General features: G+C 34.4%; 3 protein-coding genes across 14 annotated transcripts; all 3 read right to left on the bottom strand.

The window, feature by feature from the left end:
• Positions 1 to 54: 54 nt before the first annotated feature.
• Positions 55 to 7,256, bottom strand: LOC132181832 (protein PIN-LIKES 3-like). Of its 7 annotated transcripts, none has more exons than XM_059595080.1 (12): positions 7,074 to 7,256; positions 6,799 to 6,932; positions 5,883 to 6,052; positions 5,247 to 5,326; positions 5,030 to 5,154; positions 4,589 to 4,710; positions 3,881 to 4,120; positions 3,059 to 3,151; positions 2,573 to 2,673; positions 1,699 to 1,751; positions 1,415 to 1,600; positions 55 to 325 (listed from the first exon to the last, which is right to left on the bottom strand). In XM_059595080.1, the coding sequence occupies exons 3-12, from the start codon at positions 6,015 to 6,017 to the stop codon at positions 201 to 203; spliced, it is 1,260 nt and encodes a 419-aa protein (XP_059451063.1). In that variant the 5' UTR covers positions 6,018 to 6,052; positions 6,799 to 6,932; positions 7,074 to 7,256; the 3' UTR covers positions 55 to 200. The 7 variants fall into 7 exon arrangements, with proteins under 7 accessions (XP_059451063.1, XP_059451051.1, XP_059451048.1 ...); XM_059595068.1 differs by having other exon boundaries at positions 5,883 to 6,061; positions 7,068 to 7,255; XM_059595065.1 differs by having other exon boundaries at positions 5,883 to 6,061; positions 7,074 to 7,255.
• Positions 7,257 to 9,126: 1,870 nt separating this feature from the next.
• On the bottom strand, positions 9,127 to 12,811 carry LOC132167279 (uncharacterized). Of its 2 annotated transcripts, none has more exons than XM_059578195.1 (9): positions 12,171 to 12,811; positions 11,713 to 11,863; positions 11,316 to 11,557; positions 11,021 to 11,244; positions 10,848 to 10,940; positions 10,671 to 10,774; positions 10,260 to 10,598; positions 10,096 to 10,168; positions 9,127 to 9,318 (listed from the first exon to the last, which is right to left on the bottom strand). In XM_059578195.1, the coding sequence occupies exons 1-4, from the start codon at positions 12,420 to 12,422 to the stop codon at positions 11,101 to 11,103; spliced, it is 789 nt and encodes a 262-aa protein (XP_059434178.1). In that variant the 5' UTR covers positions 12,423 to 12,811; the 3' UTR covers positions 9,127 to 9,318; positions 10,096 to 10,168; positions 10,260 to 10,598; positions 10,671 to 10,774; positions 10,848 to 10,940; positions 11,021 to 11,100. The 2 variants fall into 2 exon arrangements, with proteins under 2 accessions (XP_059434178.1, XP_059434177.1); XM_059578194.1 differs by having other exon boundaries at positions 9,127 to 9,268.
• Positions 12,812 to 13,931: 1,120 nt separating this feature from the next.
• On the bottom strand, positions 13,932 to 20,944 carry LOC132167382 (protein PIN-LIKES 3-like). 5 transcript variants are annotated; one of them, XM_059578340.1, is made up of 11 exons: positions 20,898 to 20,944; positions 19,720 to 20,762; positions 19,084 to 19,163; positions 18,868 to 18,992; positions 18,431 to 18,552; positions 17,724 to 17,963; positions 17,134 to 17,226; positions 16,469 to 16,569; positions 15,587 to 15,639; positions 15,303 to 15,488; positions 13,932 to 14,224 (listed from the first exon to the last, which is right to left on the bottom strand). In XM_059578340.1, exons 2-11 carry the CDS (start codon positions 19,852 to 19,854, stop codon positions 14,100 to 14,102), a joined length of 1,260 nt encoding a protein of 419 aa, XP_059434323.1. In that variant the 5' UTR covers positions 19,855 to 20,762; positions 20,898 to 20,944; the 3' UTR covers positions 13,932 to 14,099. The 5 variants fall into 5 exon arrangements, with proteins under 5 accessions (XP_059434323.1, XP_059434321.1, XP_059434322.1 ...); XM_059578338.1 differs by having other exon boundaries at positions 19,720 to 19,898; positions 20,629 to 20,936; XM_059578339.1 differs by having other exon boundaries at positions 19,720 to 19,889; positions 20,629 to 20,936.

Here is a 20,944-nt window from a genome sequence, read left to right as displayed (position 1 = left end):
ACAATAGTAGCCGTTTTGTTGGAACCCCATGATCATCTTGTAGATCTCTTTGAGTAGATCTAACAAAGAGTAAGCTCAGTATTATATTTCACTCTTGATGTTTTACAAAATTCCTCTCAAAATTGTACAGAATAAATAGTAACAAAAGAAGCTAATTAAGCTTCTCATTGTAATTTGATCAATTTATGCAAATAATCTGATTAAGCAACAATCAACATGAAGATGGTTGACCAGAGTGTTAGAGCGAATGCTGCCGTAGCATAAGTCCATAGCAAAATGACAGAGGTTTCGCTCTGTCCAGCTTCAAGCAATTGAGAAATTGTACCTGCCATGTTCATCACATATCGTTAGCAATGAAAAATATGCCTATAATTGCAGCAAATCACAAACCACAAATGGACATCCAAACATATTCACAATCTCCCCCGTTCAAATACCCAGCGTCCTCATCGGAGCCTATGTTACGATGTAATGCCTCAGTGCAAGTGATATTGTTAATCACAACCCAAGAAAAATATTAGTTATGTTTGTATTATAATCGAAGTTTTCTAAAATCACTTATAAAATGGTCTCATTTGATAAGTAATCAATGAAGGGGTATTTTTATCCCCTCTCAAAAAGTAAAAAGACAAAAATACCTCTCAAATATAACTAATTGAATACTCTCCGGTTCAAAATGAACTAGAGAGGATCATGTTCCGCCTTCACCATTCATCCACCTAATGCGAAATTTAAATTTCCAAGGTGTCACAAGTTAAAGTAAACTAATCGAAAACAATATTTATTAATCATAGAATTTATTCAAGATTGATCATTTCAAGGACTAATTAAAGCTAGCTGATCCAAAAAACAATCAATCGGATCTGGCTTACATGCTGTTATTTTAATAACAGCATGTATGTTGTAGTTTAAGCAACAGTTAAAATTAAATCTCTCAAAATCTTTCTTCATTTTCTCTCTTTTATTAAAAGCTTCTCAAAGTAAATCAACTTTGAGATTCAATCTTAATCGTTGCTTACACTACAACATACATACTGTTATTTTAATAACATCATGTAAGCCAAATCCCAATCAAGAAGTCCATTGAGTCTAAATCTTTCTATATACTGCAAACAAGCACCAGGAACCAAGCTTTCAAACTAGGATTTAACAATAATTGCCAATAAAAAGATTAAACTGTTAAGCAATTATGAATTTAATGTTAGAATGTTAATTAATTAATTAATTGATTACCATTTCCTATCCGCTTAAAGTTTTGGGATAAACAATCATTTAACGTGGTACCAGAGCAAAGGTCTTAAATTCAAATCCTGACTCAACACTTTACCTTCTATTTCAAAATGGACAGTTTAAAGCTCGAAGGGTTGCAAAAAAAAAAAAAGTTCAACAAAAATGGAAAGGTAATCATACATACCTACATTCATTGCGGGTGGAAGTGCATATTGAAGCATAAGTGTAAACTGAAATAATGAATCTGAGTCCACCATGCCAAAATGGTTTGCAGCCTTAACAATTACAATACCCAGTGAAGGCATGATAATGAACCGAATTGCAATAACCCCTAAGATAATTAATGGACCTACTCCAGAGCCTCTGAGACCTGTAAAAATTAAATTATATATATAAAGTATTTGATACCTTTCATGGAAAATCCATGAAAGAACTTTAACTAAGCCAACATAAGGTATAAAAAGCTACCTCTAAGAAGGTTTGCTCCAATTATTAGTGTCATACATGGTATTGCTGCATCCCTGTAGAAGAGAAAGGACGTTAGAATATACATTAAATGATTAAAGTTATCTGTTCTCATCAGTTTAAGCTTTTAGGATAAGTGATGATTGAATATGGTATTAAAGTTAAAGAGTCCGAATCTCGTCTCTGTCATTTACCATCTGTTTCAATTAAAAATTTTAATTGTTGGGCCTCATTTATCAATGAGGGTGATGCTTAAACTTTTGGAAGAAGTGGTGATTTAACAAAGGATACTACAAGAATTTAATTCAAATTCCCAAATGAGAACCCGAGCTGGAAAGTGTATACAGAACACCAAATTGAAACATGAATGCTTCATGTTTTGCCATGGCTTCTAAGTTCTAAGAGTTATAGATTTACATAACTTGCTATGACAATCATATCTACCAATACTACTACTGCTGATATATTCTTATGATTGTGCGAGTTAGGAAGAACTATTGCTGCTATTTTCGCTTCAAGTAAAGCTCGACCTACAACTCTTTTACAATTTGCTGACACGTATTAGTATGTGATTGGAGCCACATCATTCACATTTTTTTTAAACGCTTTGACCCATGTCAATAATTTGTAAAAGAGTTGTAGGTCTAACTTTTTTTTTGCTTCTTGGTATAAACGAAATACTTTAGCTGAGAAAGAGAGAGAGAGAGAGAGAGTGGAAAAACTACTGTTTCTAAACATATATTTAATTGATATATGTACATGAAACTGATGTATTGATGTTTATTTCCAAAATAAACTTTCACATGTAGATATTAACACCAATCCAAGTTTCCAATTCACAGTAGGATCTATATTGAGGATGGGGTTGGATTCATACCCTATCAAACTCACAGAACTGTAGACGGCACGAAGAGGAGCATCATCACCAATCAGTATCTTTCGAATTGGAGAGACTAGTCCGATGATAAACCCGAAAATCTATAGAAGAAACACTAAGCATCTTAATTTGGAGATCCCTATATAAAGATAATAATTAAGCAAATACTTTGAAACAATTATGTAGAGCATTTAAAATGAGTCTGGCAGTGCATTAGTTTTGAATATTACTGAATTATCTCATTCTCCACTAAGTATAGGATCAAGTCCTCAAGAAACAGAATAAGTTTATTTTTGGAATGAATGTGATTCAACTACCACAGTTTCTCTAACTCAAGGTCAAGATGGAATAGATTTTCCCAGATTATCTGCTTGTATTTGAACAAGCACGTTTACCAGGATTATACAAGGGAAAAACTGACCATACTGACTGCTTGCAGCACAAAGACAAAGCTTTTGCTGGATAGAACAAGCACTATGAGCATACCGCTGCAATTGTAGATGGTGCAAACAATTTTTGAAAGTCAATGTGCCCAATAATCATCTTAAGTTGCAGCCTAGTCTTCTCCAGCAATGTAACCTGTCCAAAGCATCTTTGAAAGGTTATTTTATTCAAGGAGGAAATTGGAAGAGGAAAGTAAAAAAGTAAAAGAAAAAGAAAAAGCTAAGTTGCCTTAACTTGAGCATAGTTAACTTGCTTACGTGAAACCTATGCTTCTTAGGGCCTGTTTGAGATTGCGTTTGAGGGGCCTGCTTTTAATACTCAAAAAGTCCGTTTGAAGAAAAAAGTGCTCGTTTGGTAAAAAAATTAAAAGCTCTTTTAAGGGTTCAAAAAACTTAAAAATGATCAAAACACACTTTTGGCAAAAGCTTAAAAATGAAGCTTTTGTTCAAAAGCTCATTTTGACTTAAAAATTCTATTTCTCAAACGCAATCTCAAACATGCTCTAGTGTACCAAGATATCACAACCATTAGTTACTCTGTTAGAACTTTTTTTTTTTTCTTCAATAAATGGTCTCATACAAGAGATGTCATTTTTACTGATGAAACATGTTACCATTTTAGGATAGGACAGTATGATCTTCCATTCAACTATACGAAAATTACTAAAGTCCAAGTATATGCCCTCAATTTCCTGTATTGAAGCTATGTTCTATATGACCTGCACAGTGGTAGCCTGCTTCTTAATACAAGCATTAAGAATAGTTTTTCTTTACTTCTCATTGATTTTGTTGAATGGAAATCAAACTTTGAGGCAAAAAAGCTTTTGAATCTTATGGAAAGGAAACCACAACATATAGAAGAAACCTTTGCTTTTCCTTCGGATCCGGTAGACAGGACTTCTGCCAGATCCATATATTCCTCTGAGCTTGGGCAACCCGTTGAAGGAAGAAGTGCTTCTGTGTCAATCTCTGAATATAAATGTGAGCTTTCTCTAGAATTGTCATCCCCATTTGAAGAGCCATCCATAACAATTTCTTCAGTTTTTTTGTTTGCATATATCCGCATGATAGGATATGTATAAGTCCATATATATACTGCTCCTACCTGCATCATCAAAACAAGAAATAACAAAATGATTGAACTTCATCCGACATATTTTAAGAGCTATAAAACATACAAATTTAGCTAGTCCGGTTCAGAGGAGCCCGGGTTATCGATATAGTTTGTGACTGACATCTCATCCAAGTGGTGGCCTATCAATTTGAGCTGAACTTGCAAATGGGACATGTTATGGGAGGCACTGAGCAACATCAAGTTGATCTTACTGTGACATGCATTCATTTCTATGATTTTAAAGTGAGAATAATGGACTATTAAGCTTTTGGGATAACTTGTAATTTAATATTGGTATCAGAGCCAAAGGTCTTGGGATCGAACCTTGACTCCGTCAAATCACCCCCATTTAAATTAAATATTTCACGTGAAGAGAAATGTTAAAGTAATGATTAAGTGATTAAATTTATCTCTTCCTATTAGCTTAAGCTTTTGGAATTAGTGGTGATTTAACATTACCGCCATAGAAAGTGCAGCATAAGTCTCTCCATCTGTCGAGCAAACAGAAGAATCTCCAAATGGACTATTTGCCTCCTCACATACTGCTGGGATTATAATTAGAGGCAAGTTTCCTAAATTTCCTGCACATAACAATCTCCTCCTAAATACATGATGGACAATTACCTTTCACTTACATATAAAATGTTACCTAATGGGAAAAACATGCAAGTGTAAAGCTTTGGAAAAACTACATCTCAGAGTCATGTACTTCTTGGAGAACATATTCTTTGTACTTTCTGCTAATCCTTAGAGGCACAGAGGGGTAAAGATAATCCTCCATAAAATTTTCAAATTACGAATTATACATCTTGCTTAGTTTGGGTCTTAATTTGGGTGCTCTGTATGGCTAGAAAATATACACCAACTAAAGTGTTTATTCGAATTCGAATTCTTGCGTACCTGTGGAACAACAACCAATGACAAGGCCTCGCAGATGTTGAGGAGTTCTTGTGATTTTTATGAGTATCCATGCAAGGGCAGTGCCAATAAGGAATGTGAGAAGGATGTTCAGTAGCATGAACCACCTATAGATTAACCAAAAGTTAGCAAAAGTGAAAAGAAAAACGAAAAAAGAGGGAGAGGAAGAACTTCAGAAGTATGGCAGAGCTGAACTCACAAGGTTGCTAAACTGTCTAATGTAATTGTATCAGCCAGGTTGCTGAAAATAAGTGAAGGAGTGAACACAAAAAAGACAATCTATATAGAAGAAAGTACTGTTGTTAGTCCTTAATTTCAAAAATAGAACAGAAGAAATAATACAACAATATACAAGCCAATTAGCCATTAAGACAATTTGATCAGATTTTTTTACTTAGTAGAAGAAAAACCATCAGAATTGAAAATCAGCATACATAAACTACCAAAAAACATAATTTTTTTCTTAATAAAAGTAACTAAAAACAACAGTACCAAAGGGTGAGCACTGGGGAGGAGAGATCAAGACAAAGACAAAGTTCAAGCCTTCAAGAAGACTTGAGGCCATGTTATTAATATCAATGCCAATGGACATTACAAGGACGCTACCCAGCATATTCTAAAATTACAAATTTCATAGGAAAAAAAAACCAATTTTTTCTTGAAATTTTAAGAACATTGTGTCATGCAGCAGCACATGAAAGTGCCATAAAAATTGGATGACCATATGGTTGATTACAATGAAATAACTCTATAGAATAGTAGCCAACATGCTTGACATAAACAAAAGAACTAAAAGAATAAAAAGAACACTGATCTGTAAGAAAATTTAACTCACTCTATTCAAAATTTGCCTTGCATTTGCCCCCAAGAGATCTATACGCTCTGTTCCAAGCAATAACCCAACAGCAGTAATTAAGAGTATTTTCAGCACTGGCATCAATGCCACAACGAATAGATCCAGGAATCCCATTGCAAGCTTCTTCACTGAACTCAAAATGAACTTTTCTAATACTCCTAGCCAAAAACATGTCAAATAAGTGCTTCCAGATACAGTATATATATAAAAAAAAAGGTACAAGTTTTATGCAAGTAACTTAAATTGGAATGCTTGCAGATGAAACATCACAACTACAAGTACTAATGCGAAAAAAACAAGAAAAATGCAATAATTGTACTTATGCCGAACAAACAAGCAAATAAGAAAGATGGTTAGAAAGGAAATAGGAAAGATCTATATCTGATATGAGAGTCATTAAAAGAAACAAATCCAGGAAAAACAAATTTTCCTCAGGAAACCCCAAAATTAAAGATAAAAAAGTATAGTGAAAAGGATATTCCAATTTATGTTAAAATTAAATACAAGTTAGAATTGCTACCAAATTGACTATTATGCGGTTCAAAATTTGGGTACTTCACTAGTGATTCTCATGCAAATTTGATCGCATAATTAAGCATATATGCAGAAATACTTGCTCAACATAGTGACATGTTTTCTTCATCATTGAACTCTTCATTTGCTAAGAAGACTAACTCCACCATCTATCATGTCACATTTGATTGCTTATAAGACATAGAATAGTAGGGAAGACTCAAAATCTGATAACAGACAAAGTTTAATTAAAGACACCGTAAAGTAAACAGACAAAGTTTTTTAGAAGGATCTTGCTCATTGCTCTTGTAAGGAAATGCAAATCTCAAGGAAGACATAGGATGCATGCTCAGATTCCACTATTTCATTCAGACAACAATACCCAGTTGGATTTGAGATAAGTTTCTGTCTCACTCTCCACTTTGCTCAGAGTTTCTGCATATGGGGCTTGCAGGAACTTTTCATGTACGTGTTTGCCTGTTCATCCTCTTCTCTCTTGCAAAGAAGCATATATACCTACATGTACATAAGAGTTTGGATGAGAATTCGTTAGAAGTTAGTGATAACTTTTTCAATGGCATGAGAGTTAGAATATTGGTTTTGTAAAGCAGTTGGAGTGTTAGAAATTTAGAAAGGAACAAGGAAGCTGACTCTCACTGGACTCTGCAGAATATAGAAAGGTTCATACAAAATGATCACACTTCAATGGAACAGCAAAGACTCTTCATGTTTAACCGCTTTGGTATCTTGTGGGTGTTGTAGTAGCCGTAGTCTAATTGCTCTTCACCTGCCATTCTTTTCCAACTACTTAATTCTCTGTCGGTTTCAGCTGTTGCGTGATGGCTTTTGTGTCCTCCTCTAAGCTAGGACCCAAAAAAGAAATGGATTCCTTCGACCTAATCTCTTAAACGAACACGACAATCTCATGCATTGGATTGGATTCTTCCAACGTTATCTTCCATATAATAATCGTATGGTATTAGGCCCATGAGGTGGGTAGAGAGAATTTAATATGTAGGGCACTTGTTTCTTTCATTTTTCATTTTTTGTTTTCTCTACTTGAATGCAGTTGTTTGGAGCTGACAGTCAAAGGTTCCAAATTCCAATACACTGGCATTGGATAATTTGCGTGTCCAAGTTGGTCCAATTGAACTTAGGCTTATCGGTTTCGGTTTTTAGCCGAGAGTAGTAAGGATAAAGTTTTTTCATCAAATTGGGTCGAATAATTTTTTTTTATTATTTTTTTATTTATTTTTTTATGTTTTTAATTTCGTCTAATATGTGTTTAAAATATATATAATTTTCATATGAATTTTTAATAAAGCGTGTAAAAATTATATATATTTTGGGCACTAATAAATTTAATGGATTGAGTAAAAAGAAATTCAACTAACAAGCAATATTAAAAAAAATACTACGCATGCTCTTACTTTTACACTTCCACTCTCACACTTTCTCAAGTATGATATCCAAAATCACCATTAAATTTAGGATCCAATAGTAATTTTAGATGCCGCATCAAGAATGCGTGTAGTATTTCTCCAATATTAATGTATGCATGAGGCAAAGTCAAACACACTTGTTGATTCTTAAGTGTTATATATTGATGTATTTATTTCATTTTGAACCTCAAGGGGTTGGCTCAAATGGTGAAAATCTTAAAAAATTTGGTGGACACTAAGTCTAACGTTCGAATTCCTTTGGACTGAAACAATTCTTTAAGGCCACACTTACTCGATCCTTGTTGGGAGGACACCTTGCACGGGTCCAAAATTTTCTCTTTCAGCGAGGGAGGATCACGAAAGTTTTGAGATAACTAATAATTTAACATGGTATCAAAGCCAAAGATCCTGGGATCGAACTTTAACTCCGTCAATTCACCACAAGGGCAGACCCCAATGTTAGGGAGGGGGACATTCGTCACCTAAAAATAATATATATTTGTCCCCCCAAAATTAACATATTATGCATTATTCTGTTTATATTCTTTTTCTCTTAGCCATCTTCCCCACGTCTCGTTTGTCCTTGCATGTATTTGTGTTTTTTTGTGCAAAAGTGTGGAATATGATAAAAATATCTGTTTTATTTATTTTTTAAGTGATTATTCTGCAGTCATTTGAATTTACAATATTTATTTTTGCTACCATTTTTTTTGAACTCTATAGATCGTGTTTAGTTTATTTTGCTAATTGTTTATATTATTGAGTTTTTTAAACCTTTAAAAGCGCTTTCAATGTTTTTTTACCAAACATTTTTTTTTTTTTTTTTTCATGAAACAGATTTTTTGAGTATTAAACGCACTTTTAAACTCCTCAAACTAACACCCAAACAAGTCCTAACAGTGTTTTATATAAAACGCTGCTAAATTAACAAAAACAACAGTTTTGTATCATTTCTAGCGGTGCTTCTTAACAGCACCACATATCTGCTGTTCTATAAACCATTGTATCACATGGCTTGACACAACACATTTTCATCAAAACAGGAGCAGGGTTATAATAAAATTCTAAATTTTGTAGCAACTTTTATTTTTTATTGTCCTGTACATTTAATTTGATGATCGTATATCTCTTTTAATCTGTAGTAAAAGATCCTACTTGCATGGCTTAGGTGAAAATGGATGTACAAGGATATGAAAGATGCAATGACAAAGATCACAATTTAGTAACATATTTATACATACATTTCATTTTTGAAATTCAGCATTTGTTTCGCTCTTACACACAGGAAGATGGTGATTGTAATTCAAAATTACACAGTACAAAAGGCAAAATATCTCATGTTTGCAACCAAGATTGATGGATTTCTTGACATCTCATGTTTCACCCTCAGGCAGCATTCCCACCATCACCCTGATCATCATTTGCAAATGAGAATCATGACAACATGCAAGAATCTCATTCTACAATGACCATAAGACAATACCAACATGTAAGAATCATCCAATTTCTGTAAACCATCAACACAATAATCTTGACGCCTCATATGAGGGACTGAATCCGCATAAATCAATCTTAGAAGGTGGTAGTCACGTTACGATGGGAAGCAATCAAATGACAACCATTAGAAAATCACTACCTTAATTTTCATTGATGAAAAAGAAAGGAAGAGAAGAAGATCTTGAAGGAACATGCGAAATACTGGAAACTAAATGTATTTGCAAAAGAAGATCTATAAGAGGACCCTTAGCATTTCGAGAAAGCAGCTGAAGTGTTATGAATCTAAAGTTTCCTGTGACATATCTACATTTAGGAGGATTTAAAGGTTTGCCCTCTTATGCATGATGAATCATAAACATTTAGAATGTCACACACACACAGAGCATAAATTTATGATAAAATCTATGATACAAGCTAGTGATCGAATGATGCCTTGAATTGGTTTCTCAGGAATCAACCCAAATTGTTAGAATTTGAATTGAGATTCCAAACATGCTTTTCTAGTATATAATTTGCATGAGGATGCTAAAAGTTTATTTATTCTTATATGATTAATGAGGTCACAAACTCAAACCAACAAACAGATAAAACAACCAACAACCATTGAACAGATATAATCACGATAAACACTCCAAATCCTATTTTACTCATCCTTATAAACTCCATGCAAGCCTCCCGCTTGCTATATTTCACAGTAGTTCTACCAACAAGTTAATGACAATGGAATTGAAATAACTTACCATCACATGGAGTTGCCACTGTATGACTAGCTGCAGATGATTTCGGATGTCCACGTGGAGAGTTAAAGTCACCCTGCATACAACAAATAATAAGAATCACAGAGATGATGGGACCAAATGGAGTAGCATAACATTATTGTGGAAATAATAGATTACAACTTAACCTGTATATCCATCCGTTGTATAAATTGCTGAACCATATTTTGGAGACTCGACATTTTGTCCTCTAGTTTAACAACATAGTCCTTTAGCACCGCAATTTCTTGCGTATCTTTCTCTCTGGAGGCACCCTCTACAACTCCATCCATGAAAGAGTTTTTCTTTCTATGATCAAGGTGGGATGAAGGGGCAAGCCTTTTTCCCAAACCACGGACACGCCCATATTGCTCTGGACCTATAACTTGCGCATAAGCATCATTTAGAGACCAAACAATGCTCCCTTGCTCTTGCTTACCCCCCTGTGAGTTTGGAGGCTCTTGTGCTAAGAGCTCCTCCATTTGTGCCTGGAACAAAGCATAGAATCTTAAGCCAATTGCAAAATAATAATAATGTAAATTAATCCAAAATCGACATACAATGTTTCTTCCCCATCTCATCATTAAGGGGGGGTGCCGTCTTTATGCTTATGCGTCACAATATATACTTGGGCCCTATTCGGCTTAACTCCAGTAGATTTTTCCTACATATAACGAAGTTAGTACATTTGTAAATAAAATCAAGCACTTCATATGTGCTACTAACTAAATAACTACCATGTCATATGCATGTCTGGCATAACTTTTTGATCCCGCTGCGTGATTATTATGTTGTGCCGAGCGGATCTTCTTAGCTTTATCACTCTTGATCTACATTGTTAATCAGACAGTGAGAAGTATTGTGATTGTATTGTTGTCTACAGCATATTTAAAGAGGCATACACTACTACCTTTGCTTCTTCCGTATACCAATAGTGAACAAGTTCTGTATATTGAGTGACATCAACCTTGTCAAGGGGGGCTTTAGCCACTACATGTTCTGCAGTTTTGGACTCACAAAATATTTGTTCTTTAAATTATGCTTCCAATTCGTCCATTTGTCCTCCAAATCCTTCATAGACCACTTTTTTATGACATCGTATTGTCCCCCATCATCAGGCAATAAAATTTTTGACTACAATCCAATCAAAACCAATATGAGATTGCAACAAACATTAAGAAAATATGCACAATGAAATTCATTACCAAAATGACATTCCAAGCTGCCTCCTTGTTTGTCATAGGCACTTTCCTCCAACCATTGAAATTGATTGGCAAGATGGTATGTGTCCTTGCAACGGAGCCAAGGAACCTCGTGTATACACAGCCTTCAATATCAAGGGGTTGACCAAAGTCATTACACAAGATGGGGATTTTCCTGCCGTCTGGCAGATTCCAAACTTCTGCCATACGTCCAATTCCCGCTCTTCTCTGATTGCCTGCTTCATCTGTTAAAAAAAAGTGTTAGAATATAAATTAAATAATTAAATTCATCCATTTTTATGACTTAAGTTCTGAGTTTAATACAATCTCCACCATTCACCTTCTATTTCAATTAAATATTTCAACTTTTGAAATAAGCAGTGATTTAACAGTTACATACCGACTATGTTCACCTCCACCTCACCGCCACCGTATGGTTCTTCGGGATGATTTGTATTTCCCAATTGTTTTTCCAAGACCTCCCTTCTAGCGGATGATGACCCAACTTTCCTTGTGTGGACAACCTTGAACCTCTTTGGAGCCACATTTACCTATACAATTGAAACCAAAGTTAAATACGCAATGAAACATATAAAATCATCAGATGTCAGAAAAATAATTACATTCAATCCAACGTAAGACATTTCCTAAGTACACTACATATCAATGGCTAGTTCATGTCATAATCACCTTCTTAATTTTTTTTTTACTTAATTTATTGCATTTGGGTAAACAGTAATGTCACAAAATCTGAACCATTTAATTTCCAAAAAAAAAATTGAGCTAAAAATACTACAAACACAATCAGCATAATACACCTTAAGCTGAACTACAATGAAGTTTCCGATGTAAATTTACCGTTGCAGGCGAGAACTTAGACTTGGAAACCTCCGGCGACACATCCGACAGTTCCTCATCAGAACTAATATCCATCATCTCGATATTATCCGTCGGCGTACTCTGCGACGCTCTATTCGGATCATTCGCCTGCGGCTGCGAACCCTCCGGCAGGTCGTCATCAGAACTAACATCCATCACCGCAACATTATCACTATTCTGATCATTCGCCTGCGAACCCTCCAACAGGTTCTCATCAGAAATAACATCCATCGCGGCGACATTACCCGTCGGCGCATTCTGCGACGCACTATTCAGTCCATACGCCGAAACGTTACGCTTCGGGTCGGGATTTTGCAAATTGGGTGCATTTCCGGGATCATTTATCGGGTTTGGAACAGGCAAACCCGATTTCTCTGGACCCGAACTCGGAGCATGGGTGGCGGCGGGGTTCGGACTCTTCTGAGAGGCTTAGAGGGCGTTCTGGGTATGGCGTTGGAAGAAATGTTGGATGCCAAACTTGGAGGGGTGGGGTTTATTGGTTGGGTTGGATTTCTTGGACGACGATGGTTATGATGATGATGATGATGAGGAGGAGGAGGAGGAAGAAAAAGGATTGGGCATTTTCCTCGGAAGCATTGTTGAAGCTGTTAGCTGTGCGCTACTGCACATAGAATAAGAGAGAGACTGAGAGAGAGAGAAGAATTGGGGAGGGCTTTATATTTTTTCAATATGCTTTCTCTTTTGTAATTTCCCGCCCATACTTTGGCGCATTTCTACTGAACTCTGCAGATTTGGCTAAAAGTTTGAAAAACTCACAAAAGTAGCCGTTTTTTGTTATTAAAAAAAAAAGGTTAAATTTGAAGATGAAAACAAACTTTTTTAAATTTGCAGAGCCACTTTTAAACTGAACGAAATATTAAACTCAGTCTATCTTCTTCTACTTCAGTTAAATAATAATATTATTATTATTCTTGGTAGATGAGAGAGATAATGAAAATGAATATATAAGATTAAAAAATTAAATAGCTTTAACTCTTTGGCATTTGCTATTTGGAGAGTTTTATTCATCAGAGTTAAATTTGAAATAGAGTAGAGAGCTTGTTAAATAATTCTTTTTGTGAGTTTAATTTTTTAGGTTATTACTATTTTTTTTTAGGTTTTAGTTTTTTAATTAATTATTCTTTATTTATTTTTAATTCATTTTAATTTTTAGGACTTGTGGCATTTATATGTAATGACACGTGTGATGAAACGTAATAGAAGTACTAAGTTGGTCTTTTCCTATAAATCAAATACCATTTATGATAGGATTTAAACCAAATACTAATAAAGTAATTAACCCTTACAGATATTCAAAACACGAGTATCGATTTCATTATATTGAAAACCAAGGTCTCAATATCACAAAAGTAAAGCACGAGGGCATGCCGTGACGTAATGTCCATTAAAATTTTGAACAAAGTGAAATTTTTTGTTACTTTTTTCCTTTTTTTTTTAATAATCAAATTGGGAAAGTGTTACGTCGGATCAAAACACAGGAAAAAAAAAAAGGTGGGCTCTCAAACAACAAACTCAAAACAAAAATAACAATCCAGAAATACAAACAAATAGTAGAGAAAATGCTAAACAAGTGACTCATTCCTCTCTGTAGAGCCGTATAAAGTAATTATTGAAGCAAAAGAGATATAGATTGAAACAAACTTATCTAAACCCCGTTAAAATACTGCAACAACTACCAAAAGTAGGCTAAGCATTGGGCAAGAATTCAGAACCCCATGATCATCTTGTAGATCTCTTTGAGTAGATCTAACAAAGAGTAAGCTCAGTATTATATTTCACTCTTGATGTTTTACAAAATTCCTCTCAAAATTGTACAGAATAAATAGTAACAAAAGAAGGTAATTAAGCTTCTCATTGTAATTTGATCAATTTATGCAAATAATCTGATTAAGCAACAATCAACATGAAGATGGTTGACCAGAGTGTTAGAGCGAGTGCTGCCGTAGCATAAGTCCATAGCAAAATGACAGAGCTTTCGCTCTGTCCAGCTTCAAGCAATTGAGAAATTGTACCTGCCATGTTCATCACATATCGTTAGCAATGAAAAATATGCCTATAATTGCAGCAAATCACAAACCACAAATGGACATCCAAACATATTCACAATCTCCCCCGTTCAAATACGCGTCCTCATCGGAGCCTACGTTACGATGTAATGCCTCAGTGCAAGTGATATTGTTAATCACAACCCAAGAAAAATATTAGTCATGTTTGTGTTATAATCAAAGCTTTCTAAATTTATTTATAAATTTTGGTCTCATTTGAGAAGTAATCAATAAAGGGGTATTTTTGTCCCATCTCAAAAAGTGAAAAGACAAAAATACCTCTAAATTATAACTAATTGAATACTCTCCGGTTCAAAATGAACTAGAGAGGATCCTGTTCCGCCTTCACCATCCATCCACCCAATGTGAAACTTAAATTTTCGAGGTGTCACAAGTTAAAGTAAACTAATCGAAAACAATATTTATTAATCATAGAATTTATTCAAGATTGATCATTTCAAGGACTAATTAAAGCTAGCTGATCCAAAAAGTTCAATCAATCGGACATGGCTTACATGCTGTTATTAAAATAACAGCATGTATGTTATAGTTTAAGCAACAGTTAAGATTGAATCTCTCAAAATCTTTTTTTATTTTCTCTCTTCTATTAAAAGCTTATTAAAGTAAGTCAACTTTAAGATTCAATCTTAATCGTTGCTTACACTACAACATACATGCTATTATTTTAATAACATCATGTAAGCCAGATCCCAATCAAGAAGTCCATTGAGTCTGAATCTTTCTATATACCAGGAACCAAGCTTTTAAACTGTGGCTTTAACAATAATTGCCAATAAAAAGATCAAACTGTTAAGCAATTATGAATTTAATGTTAGAATGTTAATTAATTAATTAATTAAATTACCATTTCCTATCCGCTTAAAGTTTTGTGATAAGCGATCATTTAACGTGGTACAAGAGTAAAGGTCTTAAATTCAAACCCTAACTCAGCACTTTACCTTCTATTTCAAAATGGACAGTTTGAAGCCCGAAGGGTTGCCAAAAAAAAAAAGTTAAACAAAAATGGAAAAGTAATCATACATACCTACATTCATTGCGGGTGGAAGTGCATATTGAAGCATAAGTGTAAACTGAAATAATGAATCTGAGCCCACCATGCCAAAATGGTTTGCAGCCTTAACAATTACAATACCCAGTGAAGGCATGATAATGTACCGAATTGCAATAACCCCTAGGATAATTAATGGACCTACTCCAGAGCCTCTGAGACCTGTAAAAATTAAATTATATATATAAAGTATTTGATACCTTTCATGGAAAATCCATGAAAGAACGTTAACTAAGCCAACATAAGGTATAAAAAGCTACCTCTAAGAAGGTTTGCTCCAATTATTAGTGTCATACATGGTATTGCTGCATCCCTGTAGAAGAAAAAGGACGTTAGAATATACATTAAATGATTAACTTCATTTGTTCTTATCAGTTTAAGCTTTTAAGATAAGTGATGATTTAATATAGTATTAAAGTTAAAGAATCCGAACTTTGTCTCTGTCATTTACCTTCTGTTTCAATTAAAAATTCTAATTGTTGGGCCTCATTTATCAATAAGGGTGATGCTTAAACTTTTAGAAGAAGTGGTGATTTAACAAAGGAAACTACAAGAATTTAATTCAAATTCCCAAATGAGAACCCGAGCTGGAAAGTGTATACAGAACACCAAATTGAAACATGAATGCTTCATGTTTTGCCATGGCCTCTAAGTTCTAAGAGTTATGGATTTACATAACTTGCTATGACAATCATATCTACCAATACTACTACTCCTGATATATTCTTACGACTGTGCGAGTTAGGAAGAACTATTGCTGCTATTTCCGCTTCGAGTAAAGCTCGACCTACAACTCTTTTACAATTTGCTGACACGTGTTAGTATATGATTGGAGCCACATCATCTATATATTTTTTTTAAACGCTTTGACCCATGTCAATAATTTGTAAAAGAGTTGTAGGTTTAACTTTTTTTCTGCTTCTTGGTATAAATGAAATACTTTAGCTGAGAAAGAGAGAGAGAGAGAGAGAGAGAGGAGGGAAGGACTACTGTTTCTAAACATATATTTAATTGATATATCTACATGAAACCGATGCATTGATGTTTATTTCCAAAATAAACTTTCACATGTAGATATTAACACCAATCCAAGTTTCCAATTCACAGTAGGATCTATATTGAGGATGGGGTTGGATTCATACCCTATCAAACTCACAGAACTGTAGACGGCACGAAGAGGAGCATCATCACCAATCAGTATCTTTCGAATTGGAGAGACTAGTCCGATGATAAACCCGAAAATCTATAGAAGAAACACTCAGCATCTTAATTTGGAGATCCCTATATAAAGATAATAATTAAGCAATTACTTTGAAGCAATTATGTAGAGCATTTAAAATGAGTCTGGCAGTGCATTAGTCTTGAATATTACTGAATTATCTCATTCTCCATTAGGTATAGGATCAAGTCCTCAAGAAACAGAATAAGTTTATTTTTGGAATGAATGTGATTCAACTACCATAGTTTCTTTAACTCAAGGTCAAGATGGAATAGACTTTCGCATTTAAAATGAGTCTGGCAGTGCATTAGTCTTGAGTATTACTGAATTATCTCATTCTCCATTAGGTATAGGATCAAGTCCTCAAGAAACAGAATAAGTTTATTTTTGGAACGAATGTGATTCAACTACCATAGTTTCTTTAACTCAAGGTCAAGATGGAATAGACTTTCCCAGATTATCTGTTTGTTCTTTTAGTATTTGAACAAGCACTTTTACCAGGATTATAGAAGGGAAAACTGACCATACTGACTGCTTACAGCACAAAGACAAAACTTTTGCTGGATAGAACAAGCACTATGAGCATACCGCTGCAATTGTAGATGGTGCAAACAATTTTTGGAAGTCAATGTGCCCAATAGTCATCTTAAGTTGCAGCTTAGTCTTCTCCAGCAATGTAACCTGTCCAAAGCATCTTTGAAAGGTTATTTTATTCAAGGAGGAAATTGGAAGAGGAAAGTAAAAAAGTAAAAGAAAAAGAAAAAGCTAAGTTGCCTTAACTTGAGCATAGTTAACTTGCTTAAGTTAAAGCTATGCTTCTTAATGAACCAAGATATCACAACCATTAGTTACTCTGTTAGAACATTTTTTTTTTCTTCAAAATGGTCTCACACATGAGATGTCATTTTTACTGATGAAACATGTTACCGTTTTAGGATAGGAAAGTATGATCTTCCATTCAACTATACAAAAATTAATAAACTCCTAGTATATGCCCTCAATCTCCTGTATTGAAGCTATGTTCTATATGACCTGCACAGTGCTAGCCTGCTTCTTAATACAAGCATTAAGAATAGTTTTTCTTTACTTCTCATTGATTTTGTTGAATGGAAATCAAACTTTGAGGCAAAAAAGCTTTTGAATCTTAAGCAAAGGAAACCACAACATATAGAAGAAACCTTTGCTTTTCCTTCGGATCCGGTAGACGGGACTTCAGCCTGATCCACATATTCCTCAGAGCTTGGGCAACCCTTTGAAGGAAGAAGTGCTTCTGTGTCAATCTCTGAATATAAATGTGAGCTTTCTCTAGAATTGTTATCCCCATTTGAAGAGCCATCTATAACAATTTCTTCAGTTTTTTTGTTTGCATATATCCGCATGATAGGATATGTATAAGTCCATATATATACTGCTCCTACCTGCATCATCAAAACAAGAAATAACAAAATGATTGAACTTCATCCGACATATTTTAAGAGCTATAAAACATACAAATTTAGCTAGCCCGGGTTATCGATATAGTTTGTGACTGACATCTCATCCAAGTGGTGGCCTATCAATTTGAGATGAACTTGCAAATGGGACATGTTATTGGAGGCACTGAGCAACATCTTATCATTCACATCAAGTTGATCTTACTGTGACATGCATTCATTTCTGTGATTTTAAAGTGAGAATAATGGACTATTAAGCTTTTGGGATAACTGGTAATTTAATATTGATATCAGAGTCAATGGACTTGGGATCGAACTTTGACTCTGTCAAATCACCCTCATTTAAATTAAATATTCTACATGAAAAGAAGTGTTAAAGTAATGATTAAATGATTAAATTTATCTTTTCCTATCAGCTTAAACTTTTGGAATAAGTGGTGATTTAACATTACCGCCATAGAAAGTGCAGCATAAGTCTCTCCATCTGTTGAGCAAACCGAAGAATCTCCAAATGGACTATTTTCCTCCTCACAGACTGCTGGGATTATAATCAGAGGCAAGTTTCCTAAATTTCCTGCACATAACAATCTCCTCCTAAATACATGATGGACAATTACCTTTCACTTACATATAAAATGTTACCTAATGGGAAAAACATGCAAGTGTAAAGCTTTGGAAAAACTAATTCTCAGTCATGTACTTCTTGGAGAACATATTCTTTGTACTTTCTGCTAATCCTTAGAGGCACAGAGGGGTAAAGATAATCCTCCATAAAATTCAAATTACGAATTATACATCTTGCTTAATTTGGATCTTAATTTGGGTGTTCTGTATGGCTAGAAAATATACACCAACTAAAGTGTTTATTCGAATTTGAATTCTTGCGTACCTGCGGAACAACAACCAATGACAAGGCCTCGCAGATGTTGAGGAGTTCTTGTGATTTTTATGAGTATCCATGCAAGGGCAGTGCCAATAAGGAATGTGAGAAGGATGTTCAGTAGCATGAACCACCTATAGATTAACCAAAAGTTAGCAAAAGTGAAAAGAAAAACGAAAAAAGAGGGAGGGAAGAACTTCAGAAGTATGGCAGAGCTGAACTCACAAGGTTGCTAAACTGTCTAATGTAATTGTATCAGCCAGGTTGCTGATAATAAGTGAAGGACTGAACACAAAAAAGACAATCTATATAGAAGAAAGTACTGTTGTTAGTCCTTAATTTCAAAAATAGAAAAGAAGAAATAATACAACAGTATACAAGCCAATTAGCCATTAAGACAATTTGATCAGATTTTTTTACTTAGTAGAAGAAAAACCATCAGAATTGAAAATCAGCATACATAAACTACCAAAAAACGTAATTTTTTTCTTAATAAAAGTAACTAAAAACAACAGTACCAAAGGGTGAGCATTGGGGAGAAGAGAGCAAGACAAAGACAAAGTTCAAGCCTTCAAGAAGACTTGAGGCCATGTTATTAATATCACTGCCAATGGACATTACAAGGACGCTAGCCAGCATATTCTAAAATTACAAATTTCATAGGAAAAAAAAACCAATTTTTTCTTGAAATTTTAAGAACATTGTGTCATGCAGCAGCACATGAAAGTGCCATAAAAATTGGATGACCATATGGTTGATTACAATGAAATAACTCTATAGAATAGTAGCCAACATGCTTGACATAAACAAAAGAACTAAAAGAATAAAAAGAACACTGATCTGTAAGAAAATTTAACTCACTCTATTCAAAATTTGCCTTGCATTTGCCCCCAAGAGATCTATACGCTCTGTTCCAAGCAATAACCCAACAGCAGTAACTAAGAGTATTTTCAGCACTGGCATCAATGCCACAATGAATAGATCCAGGAATCCCATTGCAAGCTTCTTCACTGAACTCAAAATGAACTTTTCTAATACTCCTAGCCAAAAACATGTCAAATAAGTGCTTCCAGATACAGTATATATATAAAAAAAAAGGTTCAAGTTTTATGCAAGTAACTTAAATTGGAATGCTTGCAGATGAAACATCACAACTACAAGTACTAATGCGAAAAAAACAAGAAAAATGCAATAATTGTACTTATGCCGAACAAACAAGCAAATAAGAAAGATGGTTAGAAAGGAAATAGGAAAGATCTATATCTGATATGAGAGTCATTAAAAGAAACAAATCCAGGAAAAACAAATTTTCCTCAGGAAACCCCAAAATTAAAGATAAAAAAAAATATAGTGGAAAGGATATTCCAATTTATGTGAAAAATACAACTTAGAATTGCTACCAAATTGACTATTATGTGGTTCAAAATTTGGGTACTTCACTAGTGATTCTCATGCAAATTTGATCGCATAATTAGCATGCAGAAATACTTGCTCAACATAGTGACATGTTTTCTTCATCATTGAACTCTCCATTTGCTAAGAAGACTAACCCCACCATCTATCATGTCATATTTGATTGCTTATAAGACATAGAATAGTAGGGAAGACTCAAAATCTGATAACAGACAAAGTTTAATTAAAAAGACTGTAAAGTAAACAGACAAAGTTTTTTAGAAGGATCTTGCTCATTGCTCTTGTAAGGAAATGTAAATCTCAAGGAAGACATAGGATGCATGCTCAGATTCCACTATTTCATTCAGACAACAATACCCAGTTGGATTTGAGATAAGTTTCTGTCTCACTCTCCACTTTTCTCAGAGTTTCTGCACATGGGACTTGCAGGAACTTTTCATTTATGTGTTTGCCTGTTCATCCTCTTCTCTCTTGCAAAGAAGCATATATACCTACATGTACATAAGAGTTTGGATGAGAATTCGTTAGAAGTTGGTGAGAACTTTTTCAATGGCATGAGAGTTAGGATATTGGTTTTGTAAAGCAGTTGGAGTGTTAGAAATTTAGAAAGGAACAAGGAAGCTGACTCTCTCTGGACTCTGCAGAATATAGAAAAGTTCATACAAAATGATTA

The sequence above is a fragment of the Corylus avellana genome, chromosome ca1 (assembly GCF_901000735.1).
Source record: "Corylus avellana chromosome ca1, CavTom2PMs-1.0".
Lineage (NCBI taxonomy): Eukaryota > Viridiplantae > Streptophyta > Magnoliopsida > Fagales > Betulaceae > Corylus > Corylus avellana.
Note: the sequence above shows the minus strand (reverse complement) of the source record. Positions and strands in the feature narration are given on the sequence as shown.

Coding starts and splice junctions, on each gene's coding strand:
- LOC132181832 (XM_059595080.1), bottom strand. CDS start 6,017: ATGGGATTCCTGGATCTATTCGTTGTGGCATTGATGCCAGTGCTGAAA. Junction 3,152..3,880: donor GATCCGAAGGAAAAGCAAAG/GTTTCTTCTATA, acceptor TGCTTTGGACAG/GTTACATTGCTGGAGAAGAC. Junction 2,674..3,058: donor CACCATCTACAATTGCAGCG/GTATGCTCATAG, acceptor TTTCTTCTATAG/ATTTTCGGGTTTATCATCGG.
- LOC132167279 (XM_059578195.1), bottom strand. CDS start 12,422: ATGGATGTTATTTCTGATGAGAACCTGTTGGAGGGTTCGCAGGCGAAT. Junction 11,864..12,170: donor CTAAGTTCTCGCCTGCAACG/GTAAATTTACAT, acceptor TCAATTGTATAG/GTAAATGTGGCTCCAAAGAG. Junction 11,558..11,712: donor GGTGGAGGTGAACATAGTCG/GTATGTAACTGT, acceptor TTTTTTTAACAG/ATGAAGCAGGCAATCAGAGA.
- LOC132167382 (XM_059578340.1), bottom strand. CDS start 19,854: ATGGGATTCCTGGATCTATTCATTGTGGCATTGATGCCAGTGCTGAAA. Junction 16,570..17,133: donor CACCATCTACAATTGCAGCG/GTATGCTCATAG, acceptor TTTCTTCTATAG/ATTTTCGGGTTTATCATCGG. Junction 15,640..16,468: donor AGTTCTGTGAGTTTGATAGG/GTATGAATCCAA, acceptor TTTCTTCTACAG/GGATGCAGCAATACCATGTA.